The 13,368-nt window shown below is 36.8% G+C and overlaps 2 protein-coding genes across 3 annotated transcripts; both read left to right on the top strand.

Annotated features, from left to right (window-relative positions):
* The first annotated feature begins 1,583 nt into the window (after window positions 1–1,583).
* Window positions 1,584–7,553, top strand: IBR3 (acyl-CoA dehydrogenase-like protein). Of its 2 annotated transcripts, none has more exons than XM_021950491.2 (16): window positions 1,584–1,916; window positions 2,012–2,146; window positions 2,360–2,500; window positions 2,683–2,814; window positions 2,996–3,181; window positions 3,479–3,556; window positions 3,661–3,771; window positions 4,114–4,212; window positions 4,346–4,463; window positions 4,613–4,863; window positions 4,979–5,173; window positions 5,392–5,534; window positions 5,762–5,846; window positions 5,930–6,139; window positions 6,593–6,745; window positions 6,973–7,553. In XM_021950491.2, the coding sequence occupies exons 1-16, from the start codon at window positions 1,812–1,814 to the stop codon at window positions 7,267–7,269; spliced, it is 2,439 nt and encodes an 812-aa protein (XP_021806183.1). In that variant the 5' UTR covers window positions 1,584–1,811; the 3' UTR covers window positions 7,270–7,553. The 2 variants fall into 2 exon arrangements, with proteins under 2 accessions (XP_021806183.1, XP_021806182.1); XM_021950490.2 differs by having other exon boundaries at window positions 1,585–1,916; window positions 4,595–4,863.
* Window positions 7,554–12,371: 4,818 nt separating this feature from the next.
* LOC148297289 (uncharacterized) lies at window positions 12,372–12,806 on the top strand. The gene has a single exon (XM_088245599.1). It carries the CDS (start codon window positions 12,372–12,374, stop codon window positions 12,804–12,806), a length of 435 nt encoding a protein of 144 aa, XP_088101725.1.
* The last annotated feature ends 562 nt before the right edge of the window (window positions 12,807–13,368 follow it).

Here is a 13,368-nt window from a genome sequence, read left to right on the forward strand (position 1 = left end):
TCAAAAATGACTTTAAAGGTAAGAAACTTAAAAAGGCCAGTGAAAAAGGCATCAATGATCTTATATTCGAACTCCCATAATATCATAACATGCGTGTGAGAAATCTCTACCCAATATCGATTTTATCCACACAAAGAAAAGAGACATTAAAGATAAGAATTTTTTTTTAGTACAAACGATAGTCTAATCTAGCAAAAAAACTTTCGTGTAACGAGTATAGCATTGTTTTGCTATCTTCGACCAATAACATAATAACACATAGAAAAGTCAGTCAATATGTCGTTGCATTATTGGTCAAAGATAGCAAAAAGTGTTATTCTCGTTGTATGAGAGTGTTTCTCAAGAGAGATGAGTGAAATTTTTCACACACAACTATGATGTTGTGGGTATCCGAACGTACAAAGGTCTACACCATACACCATGCCGAAAATGACATTAAACAGAAATGAGATTGCATCGACAGTAGAGGTGTCAAACGGGACGGGCCGGCCCAGCACGGCACGAGCCCAGCCCGTTTAAATGAGGCACGGCACGAGCACAAATATTAATGGGCCGTGTTCGGCACGGCACGAAAATTTGGGCCGGGCCGGGATCAAGAAATAGGTCCAATGGACCGGGCCGGCCCATGGCCCGACATGGGCCGGGCTTGGCCCGAGCCCGCTTCAAGCACGGCATGAGCCCAAGCATGGCCCATTTAGCTTTTTTTTTTCTTCTCAAAATGTCAAAATGCAATAATTTGACATCTAATGTCATTGTTTATATGTTTTTTTTATAAAAAAAAATCATAAACATATATTTGATGTCTTTCATTTTAGGAAAATTACTTGGGTCCTTAGTTAATTAAACATATCAACTACAAATTAATTAAACAACATTGGACTTGATATATAATCAATACATATGACATATACGCTTCCTATAATCAAAGCAAAATATTTCTTCACATATAAAATAATAAGTTGTTTAAAGATGAAAAGTTCAAGTGGACTTTGTGGAGTTGGATATTTTTTGCCCTCCGCCCCTTCATATTGTTTGGATGTTTGATTGATTAATATTTTCAAATAGTTCATAATTTCTTGCCTCTAATTATATTTTTAATGTTTATAAATTGAATTATCTAGTGGAAAAAAAAAATCAAGTGAAAAAAATTCAAAATAAATGGGTTGGTTCTTGGCCCCCGAGTATGGCACGAGCACGAGCCCGGCCCGGCCCGTTTGAATATGGACATGGGCTTTGGGCCGGGCCGGGATCAATGATTTTATTAAATGGGCCGGCACAGCACGGCCCGATAAATTAAATGGACCGGTCTGACACGGCACGAAAATATTAAAAGCACGAGTTTAAATGGGACGGGCCGGCCCGTTTGACACCTCTAATCGACAGCCGGTTGTCGACAAGTTGCCCCTTCCAACGTAACTATAATATCAGCATATCCTCTTTTTGCCTGGCGTTTTTTCCCTATCCGCCAACAGTGCCCACTAAAATCCAACACGCCAGGGAAACCCACACACGTCACGCACGTGCAGGATGACCCGGCAAACCTGCGAGTAGGTCTGAATTCCGCACTCGAGAGCGTGCACTCCATTCCCCTCATCCTCGATTTAATTTTCATTGTTTTTTACGAGGCAAATGACACTGAGGGAGGAGACTGAGTCAGGCGTTTAAGAATCGTTCAGCTGCTCAACGCTTATCTCGCCCAGAAACACCACAAGCTGCTACACGAACAAGAACACCAAAACCAATTTAATTTAATTCAAAAAGTTTTAATCTTTTTTCTTTTCTTTCTTTTTTTGTTTGGTAAATCTATCGAAATGGATCGAAAACCTCTCGACTTCGACCTCAACGCCTTGCTTTCCTACGCCTCCGCTAACGTCACTGGCTTTCCTCCCTCTCCCTCTTATTTCACAGTCTCGAAGGTTCTCGCTTTCTCTGTCTATACAATTATATGTATGTGTGTATGTGTGTATGCGTTTCTGGATTTTGATATTTGGGTTGTGCGTGGAATGATTAGTTTGGGCATGGGCAATCGAACCCGACGTATAAGCTGGAGGTGGGTTCGGGGGCGTCGCTGAAACGCTACGTTTTGAGAAAGAAGCCTGCGGGGAAGTTGCTCCAGTCTGCTCATGCCGTCGAGAGAGAGTTCCTGGTTAATATCTCCATCTCTTCTTTTGTTTTTCTTTTACTCACAATTCGATCTGCAATGTTATTTGATTGCTTAGAAAAAGCAGCAAAAAGACAGTATTTTTTGCATTTTTTTTCTTTCAAAACTTAATAAAAAAAGTCAAGATTGTAGTTAAGATACCCTGCTTAGCTGCAAAAAAAGAAAAAAAATGATATTTTTTTCTCTTATTGGCCACAGGTTCTTCAGGCATTGGGTACTCATACACTGGTTCCGGTTCCTAAGGTGTTCTGTTTGTGTACCGACCCAAGCGTGATTGGAACACCCTTTTACATCATGGAGTTTCTGGAAGGACGCATTTTTCTCGACCCCAAGCTACCGGTACCAATTTCCTTTGTCAACTATCATTGATGTGCATATTGGATTGGCACTATAGCTTTAGTGGTGGTTTGCTTGTTTTTTAATCGATTTAAAATTTTCTTCCTTCAGCACGGTTTGTCGATTTTCCGGTGGTAAATAACTCGCTTCTTGGTTGTTTTATGTTTTTTTCTCTGTTTGATTAGGGTGTAGTACCTGAGAAGAGGAGGGCACTTTACCAAGCAACTGCAAATGCTTTAGCATCCCTACATTCTGCTGATGTTGATGCCATTGGTCTAGGAAAATATGGGCGCCGCGACAGCTATTGTAAACGGCAGGTGCATAAATATTATTTGCTAAATCGTATACGAATTTACTCAGTATGTGAAAAGGGGTAAAGGGTACCAGTTGAAAACTTAATATGCATGTATCGGAGCCTAAAATGAGCTTGAAAAGCTATTGATAAAAACTATTGTTCTTATAACTTGGTGGGGCTTATGACTCCTATGCTGTTCTTAGGTAGAGAGGTGGGCAAAGCAATATATTGCCTCAACTGGTGAGGGCAAGCCCAAGAGGAATCCAAAGATGTTTGAGCTGATTGATTGGTTACAGCAGCACATTCCTCTTGAAGATTCTTCAGCAGCTGCAGCAGGCTTAGTTCATGGGGACTTTCGCATTGACAATCTTGTGTTTCATCCTATTGAGGTTGGTACTCCAAGAGCCCATATTGAGTGCTTACATGGAGATAATATCCATGCTTGTGTGTGTTAGAGAACTTTTCCATCAATCTACTTCTGTTCTGGACAATCTTTTGAGGATGATGCATTTCAGTCGTCAAAATTTATGTTCAATAACAAAATACAAACTTACGTGTCTCTCTCTTTCTCTCTCTCTCTTCCTTTTATCATGCTATACTTTGGATGGATCTTAGTATTGTTGAAGTTTAGAATATACAGCTTAAAAATCTGAGTGCACGTCTAATGCAAAACTCTTAATGTGCAGGATCGAGTCATTGGCATTCTTGACTGGGAATTGTCTACTCTTGGAAACCAAATGTGTGATGTTGCGTACAGCTCTTTGGTACTTGCCTATTTTCAAACTCAACTCTTTGCCTTGGAGATAGTCTAGATAATTGTATTATCCTGGGATTTCTCACTTTGATTACTACTTTCATTCCTTTGCAGCCTTACAACTTGGACCTTGGGGTTGAACTTGGTGAAGGTTTGGAACAGACTGGGGTTCCAGAAGGGATTCCGTCTCAGGCACAGTATGTGGCAGAATACTGCTCTTCATCTGTAAGCCAAAACAGTACATTAACATTGAATGAACAGTGTTGTGTGGGCTCATTTTTGTTGTCATTTACTGTTGATTCATAGGTGGTTGTCAAAGACATTAAGAATAGATGGTGTTAATACTGACATTTTCCCATGGTTGATAAAGCTACATAATGAACTTTTGGCCCATATAAGTTAATTAGTAGTGTTTAAGTTTAGGTGTTCAAAATCGGTTTATATAACTGATTTTCATGAATGTTGCCCACCTGATGGTCCCGTACATGGTTATTGTGGGTAGTTTATTTTCTGTTTTTGAAAACTTCTGTTCACTGACAGACTTATGCTGGAAATGTTGCATTGCAGGGAAAGCCATGGCCTTCTTCAGAGTGGAAGTTCTATATTGCCTTTTCTTTATTTCGTGGAGCATCAATTTATGCAGGGATTTATAGTAGATGGATCATGGTATCTTCTGGAGCAATAGTTTAAAATTGAGTGTTCAGTTTAGTGCAAACCCTTTTGCCATGGGATGTTGTGCAATCAAGTTACAGGGATGTTGTATAATGGAGTTAAGTGATAATTGACCATTACAATGCAGGGTAATGCTTCAGGAGGAGAGAGTGCCCAGCATGCAGGGGAAAGAGCTAATTTCATTATAGACTTTGCATGGGAATTTATTAAACGAGAATCTGTGCTTCCCAAGCATCCTCCATCAGGTAGTTATGCCATCTGAAAATTTTGTTGACCTTGAATTACATGTTTTTGCACATGGATAAAAAAAAAGTTTATCTCAGTTTTCAACAATAATTACTTGCAAGATTATTGATATACCAAACTGTTGCCTAAGGCGCTTTTGTTTCTCAAGACTACTTGAAAAGATCTGGACAAGAAAGTGAAGATCAAGAATTTTCAAAAGGGGGAGGGAAGTTTGTCCCCGGTAAAAGGGTTTTGGAATTGAGAAACAGGTTGTTAAAGTTCCTGGAAGATCACATATATCCCATGGAAAAAGAATTCTACAAACTTGCTGAGTCTACCTCACGTTGGATGGTCCATCCAGAGGAGGAGAGGTTAAAGGAGCTAGCAAAGAAAGAAGGCCTATGGAACTTATGGATACCTGTATGTGTGATGTTTACTTTTCCCAGTTTGGAAACTAGTTTATTGTGTATATGCAACATAATTTTTTTTTTTTCCAATGGACATAATTGGCTTCTGCCTTTGTACTTGTGTGAAGTTTGATAGTGCTGCCAGGGCCAGAAAATTGATTTTTGATGGAAGCAATCATCTTCCATCAGAGAATACCTACGATCGCTTATTGGGCGCAGGTCTTTCAAACCTCGAATATGGATATCTTTGTGAGATCATGGGTCGTTCTGTTTGGGCTCCACAAGTGTTCAATTGTGGTGCACCTGACACAGGAAATATGGAGGTAGGAAAGTTTTTACATTACCAACTGTTTATGAATGATCAACCAGTGTTACAACCAAATGGCTTCCTTTTCTGGTGAAGCATCTCTTGATCCTAATGATATGCAGATGAACATATGTTTAAATAGTGCAATGTTTTTTGTTTAGTTACTTTTCTGTAAAATGTCTGTCATTTTGCGTGGTTTATTGATCTGGTTGTACACTGAACCCCTTACTTTAGGTATTGTTGCGGTATGGGAACAAAGAGCAGCTACTTGAATGGCTTGTTCCTTTGCTTGAGGGAAAAATCAGGTCAGGATTCGCAATGACGGAACCTAGAGTTGCATCCTCTGATGCAACCAATATCGAGTGTTCTATTGAAAGGTGAGTTTATGCAGCATCTATATTTATGGCAGTGTCCTCTTTTTCAAATCATTGATTTTAAAAACAGCAGCTTTCAATGAAATTATATAGGAAATGTATCTCAAATCTCAATATTTTCATCCAAGCTTCTTCCACAAATATTTGCAATCACTGGATGCATTATATGCCATTTTCTTCAAGTTTCTGTTGGATACATATTTATGATTGCCTCTGAACTTCATGTACAGACAAGGAGATTCATACATAATCAACGGAATAAAATGGTGGACAAGTGGCGCTATGGATCCGAGGTGCAGACTTCTTATAGTCATGGTTGGTTCTTCTTGTATACCATTTAATTAATTGTTCAGTTCATTTTTTATATAATTAATGAAGTTTATCTGAATACTATGTAGGGAAAAACGGACTTCAATGCTGCCATGCATAAGCAGCAATCTATGATCTTAGTGGATATCCAGACTCCAGGTGTACACATAAAGAGACCACTTACAGTTTTTGGCTTTGATGATGCACCTCATGGGCATGCAGAAGTACTATTTGAGAATGTACGTGTCCCAGCAAAGAATATTCTACTAGGAGAAGGACGTGGGTTTGAGATTGCACAGGTATTGTTCATTGCTTTCTGAGTAACATATTGCAATTTTGATATCCGTATTTTAAGTTGGATTTGATTCTTACTGCAAGCAATTTTTCGTTGACAGATATTCTCAACCTCACCAAATGATATTTGAAAATTCCAACTTTAAAAATTCAAGCTTTCTGAGTTAAATCAACAATTTGATTTGGCAACTTGCATGGTTAAGGACTTTGATAATCTCCAATGTCCTGTTAGAAGCTTGTAGTATGTGTGTATCACTGCAGGCTGGCCTATAACGCAAAATGATCTATCTTCATTTCTGAGATTTCTTTTTGCAAATTAAGAGATGATTCTTAGTTTTTGAGGACTTAATTAGTTTGTTTGTGAGCTCTTGTTGGTTTTGTGACTGGGCATATCCTAGGTTCAGTGTGCAGTTATCCTCAGTTTGCTTTAGTTATTAAAGCAAACTTAATTTCTGCAGGGTAGACTAGGCCCAGGAAGGTTGCACCATTGCATGAGACTGATGGGAGCTGCTGAGCGTGGCATGCAGATAATGGCTCAAAGGGCTCTTAGTAGAAAAGTTTTCGGGAAGTTGATTGCTGAACAGGGCTCATTTCGTTCAGATATTGCGAAGGTATGATAATTTTACACCCTTCAATAGCATAATTGAGAAACTTATGTTTCTATAAATTTATAAAGAGAGACTGATTATGCAACCCAGATGATTAAGAACTCCAGGCTTTCCAGCTGTTCAAATGATTCAAGAAGTGATCTGAGTTGAATCTTCCTTGCATATCTTCAGATTCATCTCTTACTGCAATAATGTTGGACTCTTTTCTAAGTCGGCTTTCTGTGTTGCAGTGTCGAATAGAGCTAGAGAAAACAAGATTGTTGGTTCTGGAGGCAGCTGACCAACTTGATAGACTTGGAAACAAAAAGGCCCGAGGAACTTTAGCAATGGCAAAAGTAGCAGCCCCAAACATGGCGCTGATGGTGCTTGACATGGCAATGCAAGTGCATGGCGCTGCTGGCTTGTCGTCCGACACTTGTCTGGCTCATCTTTGGGCCACGGCAAGAACACTGAGAATAGCAGATGGTCCAGATGAAGTCCACTTGGGTACTATTGCCAAGTTAGAACTACAGAGAGCTAAACTCTGAAACTCTCAGGACAAAACTCCAACAGAACAAACAAGATCCTTTTTCCCCAACAGGCAAATACTGCTTCAAAACTTACATTTGATATACAGGATCAATAATGTTGTGACCAATAATGTTACTTTTTTAAAATTTCTAGGATCAATAATCTCATTGATGTCAAAATAAATAAAATAAATTTTATGTATAAGGAAAAATCAGAGTAGAAGTCTGCAGCCGATCTATTAATGTACCCCCCATTATTCTCTCTTATATCTTTACAGAAATTTCATTCTCATTTTGTTTTATTTGGAATATTTATCCCACTCATTTCTCTTTACACAGTGATATCCAATGTCATTATAAACTTATAGAAATTGGAAGGAAATCAGGAATATCCACTGAATATTATACCAAAATAATATACAATATTCAGATATTTTTTTTTTTTGGGGTATGATACAATATTCAGATGTTACATCAACAAAATTTTCTACAATTACAATATAGCTAACATTATTATATTTTTAAGTTCAAGCTTATTACTAACAATTCTGTCTGTACAATATAGCTAACAATTTTATATTTTAATTGGAGAGCTATTAAAAATTATCTTCCTTGTAGATCTAATTTGTAGAAAAGAAAGATAATTTCTTATGACTCTTGCCCCATTTGTAATGTGAATTCTGAGACTATAATTCATGCTTTGTAGAGTTGTCCTAATGCCCAAAAAGTTCGGATAAAAATGTTGTTCAGGGAGGTCTTTACAGGGTTACATTTTTCCAACTATGGGGATCTGTTTGAAATTGCCACTATGTATCTTTCGAAGTATGAAATGCTTTTTATTTATTTATATATCTACTGGAATCTGTGGCAAAACAGAAATAAACCTGTTATTGAAGGTCGCACTAGTGCACAAAATGTGATTTTCAACAGAGCTCTCTTTTTGGCTGATGAATATGAAAGTCTTGTGAAAGGGGAACCTAAGTTAATTGTAAAGAAACCAACCAAATGGTCTCCTCATGTTGGTAGATATAAACTGAATGTTGATGCTGCTTTTATTCCCGAAACAGGTGTGAGTGGAATTGGTGCTTGAAATACCCCGAAAATTCAAGGTGGAATTTCATATTTTAGTAAAAAATAATATAATTGTGGAGAATGATTATGGGTATTTTATCAAGTGATTTTAGATTGATATTATTAAATCAAGTATGTTTAATTTGAAGTTGGACAAAAATGACCAAAACACCCCTATGTGTGATAGATTACCAAAATACCCTTGTAGGCAAAGAAAAGAAAAGAAGAGAAAGCAACGTGTAAGCCAAAGCTTTCTTCCCTCCTTCATTCTTTACCCCTTGCCTCAAGCTTTCCTATCCACCATTTATGAAGGGATGAGTCACCTAGTCTAACTTGATGACTCACCTAGCCTAATTAAGCTCTTACTCCCCATTCATTGTATCAACACTCTCTTCTAACTTGATGACTCACCTATCCTAAGGCTTTTCAATCATAAATTCACTCTTATCCTCATCATTCATTGTATCATCCTTTCTTCCTCATTCACTTATCTTCATCCTCATTTTTCTTTTGTTCCTCTTCAAAAATCCAAAATTCGTCACTTCCTTGGAGCAGCCGAGAACTCAAATTTTGGAAGCTCAAATGAGAAAACTTTCTTCATAAAAATTGTTCATTTACGTGATTCCTATAACATACTCAAATTTCAGCTCAATCCGACTAGTATAGGCTCTGAAACGTTGGTATGATCACAATAAGTTTACCATTTCCTGATTTCACAGCAGTATGCTCGGTTTCAGTTTGTTTCTGTGATTTCCTATACTCAAATGACTTTGGTTCCTTCATCAAAGTTGTTTGGAATGCTGTCTATGATAACATATCAAAATTTCAGATTGATAGGACTTCTATAGCCACCTTGGGAACGTTTAGAGTGGAACTTATTTATAGTCTTCAACCTTGGTTCCTTCTCTCGTTTTCAGTTCAAAACACTCATTTCAAAAGCTCAAAACACTATGGTTTCTTCAGGATAGTTACTCCAAATTGTCCTCTTTATAACATATCCAAAGATCATCCAAACCCAACCACTATAACTCTCTAAAAATTGGTGTGAACAAAACTTGTTATTATGTTGAATTTCTTGTTATAGATATGTACTTTCTCTCAAATGGCTTATCATTAATTTGCCCAAATTAGCCACTATCCTCTCAAGTAAATGATTCTTTGAAGGCTTGAAGCTCATCTTTTTATTGTCTCTTTGAGTACTAATTTTAAACCAAGTGTTGGTTAGAATGCCTCAAGTATATATATATATATATATATATATATATATATATATATATATATATATATATATATATATATATATATATATATATATATATATCTTTCGAAGTGTGTTTTTGTGAAGATCTAGATTATTTCGATGTGATTTTTGTTCCAATTTCATTTTGGGGTTTTGTTACATCAAAATGAATATCTCAAGGGTTATTTCAAAGTTGGTTTTGTGCCATTTGAATTTAAATTGATTTTTTGTGAAATTTCAAAGTAGAGACTATCCTGCTGGAATTGTTTTGATTCTGCTGCATACCCTGTTTTGAAGTAAGTGTTTGAAAACTTCCTAAACTTGGATTTTCATGAAATTTTAGTATATTTTACTTTCTCATATTTTCTTCAGATCTGGAAAGTTTTATCCAGTTTGGTTGTAAATTGTAATTTTGGTGATTTTTCAAAATAAAGTTTACAAACCTGAAAAGAAAACGTTATGCAGCCTAGTCTGTTTTGGTTTCTATTTTGACATGCTTCCTTAACCCTAATTTTTATAAAATTTTGTCATCTTTAATGTTTCTATGTCTTTTTATAAAATTTTGTCATCTTTAATGTTTCTATGTCTAGTTGTGATCTGGAAAGTTTTACATTATTTTGATTTGAACTCAATATTTAGTGAATTTTCAAAGTTAACGTGTTCCAACCCAAATGTTTAGCAAAACTGAAATTTTAGTTTTAAATTGATGTTTTAAATTTTCTTTATGAGTCTAGAGCCGAACCACCTGATTTTAAACAGCCCAAAGAGTAGAACTATTATAGGAGGGGAATAAATTAGTTTTTCCTTAACGCTTGGTTCTATGCTTGCTTGGATGTGAGGTTAAGGGAGTAACAATTGAGTCAAACAACTTGTCAAGTGTATTTTGGGGTTTTAGGTCTACATGCGCTAGTTGGACACTCAAATTTTTTTCCTTATTTCCAATAAATTTTAATCAGTAAATTATCTTAACTAGGTGTTCTACTTTGCGTACTTTCAAGGACGAAACCGCACAAGGTTAAGCTAGCTGGACTTGAGGTAGGGTTTTCTGATTTCCCGATGATTGGGCTATATCACTTTTAATCTTGGTGCTTATATATAGTATTATAAATATGAATATTATTTGATGTTATGTGAATGTTATTATTGATGTTTTTCCGTGAATATTATTGTTGCTTTGCTCGATGAATATTAATTGATGTTATCTGAACATTATTATTGATGTTTTTCCGTGAATATTATTTGATGTTATGTAAATATTATTATTGATGTTTTTCCATGGATATTATTTGATGTTTTGTGAATATTATTATTCATGTGATTAAGCCTGATATATTATTGTTATTATCTGTGGCATTATTCAGCAGAAATAAATGATGTTTGTGCTGCACTACATATGCATCAAAAATACAGTGGTGCTTGGAGTGTGTGTGTGTCGTTTGAGATATATCTAAGGGGTGGGAGAAGGCTTTAGATATATCTGAATAAAATGTGGAGTATATTCAGGTGATGGGAGCAGAGCTTGAATATATTAAGGTGATGGGAGCAGGATCTCTAATGATAAGTGAAAGTTGAGAAATTCGTAAACAAAAGAAAAATGGGTTAAGGGACAGATGGGCGCTAGTTCATATTTTAGGGTATTCGGAGCCACAGTGGTAAAACGCATGGTATGGGACATGCATGCTTGTTGCCCTAGAATATGAATTAGTGGGATTAGAAGGGAGTGAGTTCATGGCATCACCGCATATGCAAATTTATTTATCTGGTATGATTGCATAATTTGTATATCTTGTGTTGTTTGATGCATGACACTTTGATTAACTATAATAGCTGACTTTGAGGGGTTTGACGGTACTCTACTGGGCATTAGAATGCTCATACCCTAATAGATTGTGCAGGATTAAAGAAGAAGTTTGAGGAAGCGGGTTCAACTAAGCTGATGGGCTTTTATTGTTGATTTGTGTAATTAATATTTGTAAGTAGTCAACCGTTTGTTAAATATCCTAGTGTGTAGTTAATTACAAGCTACTGCGACTCTCATTTTGTAATGTTAAGTAAATTTGTATTTTTGTGGCTCTATTTCTCATCATATCATGGTTGTAGGATTTTATTCTTATGACTATGGTATGACTCACGCCATGATTTGGGAATATTCTTTATTTTCTAATCGGGTTGTGACAGTGCTGTTGTTAGAAATGACAAAGGGGAAGTGATAGCGGCTATGGCCCTTCCTCTTGCCAATGCCACCTCATCTAAACATGCAGAGATCATGGCGCTTCATTTCGGGATGAATTTTGCTCGGGATGCTGGCTTTTCTTCTTTTTTAATGGAGTCTGATTCACAAGGGGTGGTAAATGATGTAAAGAAGGATGAGGAAGAGTTGTGGGCATCAGACGAGCATCTTATTGATGATATTAAGAGGAGTCTACAACATTTTGATGAAGTTACTATCTCTTTTAGTCCAAGAGGGTGTAACCAAGTAGCTCATTTTCTAGCAAGGCATGCTCTTAATTGTGATACTATGGTAACCTGGATTGAAGAGGTTCCCTTCTGGCTGGAATCAGTTGTAAATGATGACATTGTTGTATCCTCTTAATTTTATCAATGAGTTCTTCTTTCCCAAAAAAAAAAACAATTATGTCTGTACATGTGGACCCATCTTTGGCAAAGAAAAATATTGATACTAACCAAAATCTTATCTGCTAAGCTAAAATTAGGCAAGTTAATCAAAATCCGATTTTTCCAGACTTGGCAGAAATTGGCTGATGGCTGGATGAAATTTAATTGCGATGGTGCTTGGACCCAAGCGCACATGAGAGGTGGAGCAGGTTGGGTGGTTCGGGACAATAACGGCTGGATGGAAATGGCAGGGGGTGTGGGGGGTTTTTCGTGCCAGTCGGCTCTGGCTGCGGAAGCAGAAGCAGTGAGAGAGGCGGTGGCTGCGGGTTTGGAGGCTAAGGCTACTTGGATGATGGTGGAGACAGATTGTAAACAACTTGTTGCGATGTTACATGGTAATATGAAGACGGATACTATTATTGATGGTATTATTCATGATACTAAGTTACTGGCTTCTCATGTGGGTCAGGTATCTTTTACTTTTGTGAATCGCAGGTGCAATGCAGCTGCTCATTTGGTAGCAGCGCATGTATCTCGTGTGGGTGGGAAGTTTAAATGGGATCAACTTTGGCCTGAGTGGTTGTTTGACACTCTTGCTGCTGATGTAAACATTACAATTCGGCTTTAATAAATTGCTTCCATCGTTTGACCAAAAAAAAAAAAAAAAAAGATAGTATTTTATGAATAAGAGGAACAAAAACAAATACAAAATCACTAAAGTGCCAAATATAGATAAATCATGATTATCACAATTATGCTAGCATACACACACGTTAATTTGATTCAATATAATATCCCAATTACTTTGACAAAAAATATATATATATCCCAATTATCTTGTCCGACGATTCGAACAAAAAAAAAAAAAATTATCTTGTCCGACGTGATTAGCTAGCTACATGTATAGTAGTACTTTCTATAGTAACTGCATGGCAATCCATGATTGAAGGAGAGTCATAACTAAATATAACCGCTCACTAATTGAGAAAAAAGCGGAAAACCCAAAACAAAACATAAAATTAGCCACCCAATATTTGTAATGAAGTCACTTACCAGTAACTTAATACGATATTTGTATGTCTTAATTTGAATACTCCCAAATTTAGGGAACATGATTAACGACCCTCTATTTTGTCTTGACTCGAGACAGGGTGATCTCCAACCTCACCATCTCCTAACAGAATTAACTG

Source organism: Prunus avium, chromosome 1 (assembly GCF_965620075.1).
Source record: "Prunus avium chromosome 1, drPruAviu1.hap1.1, whole genome shotgun sequence".
Classification (NCBI taxonomy): domain Eukaryota; kingdom Viridiplantae; phylum Streptophyta; class Magnoliopsida; order Rosales; family Rosaceae; genus Prunus; species Prunus avium.

What these genes read in the sequence shown, in the direction of transcription:
- LOC148297289 (XM_088245599.1), top strand. Translation starts at nt 12,372, where the DNA reads ATGAGAGGTGGAGCAGGTTGGGTGGTTCGGGACAATAACGGCTGGATG.
- IBR3 (XM_021950490.2), top strand. Translation starts at nt 1,812, where the DNA reads ATGGATCGAAAACCTCTCGACTTCGACCTCAACGCCTTGCTTTCCTAC. An exon ending in CTTATTTCACAGTCTCGAAG is followed by an intron (nt 1,917 to 2,011) that starts GTTCTCGCTTTC and finishes TGGAATGATTAG; the next exon opens with TTTGGGCATGGGCAATCGAA. An exon ending in GCAGACTTCTTATAGTCATG is followed by an intron (nt 5,847 to 5,929) that starts GTTGGTTCTTCT and finishes AATACTATGTAG; the next exon opens with GGAAAAACGGACTTCAATGC.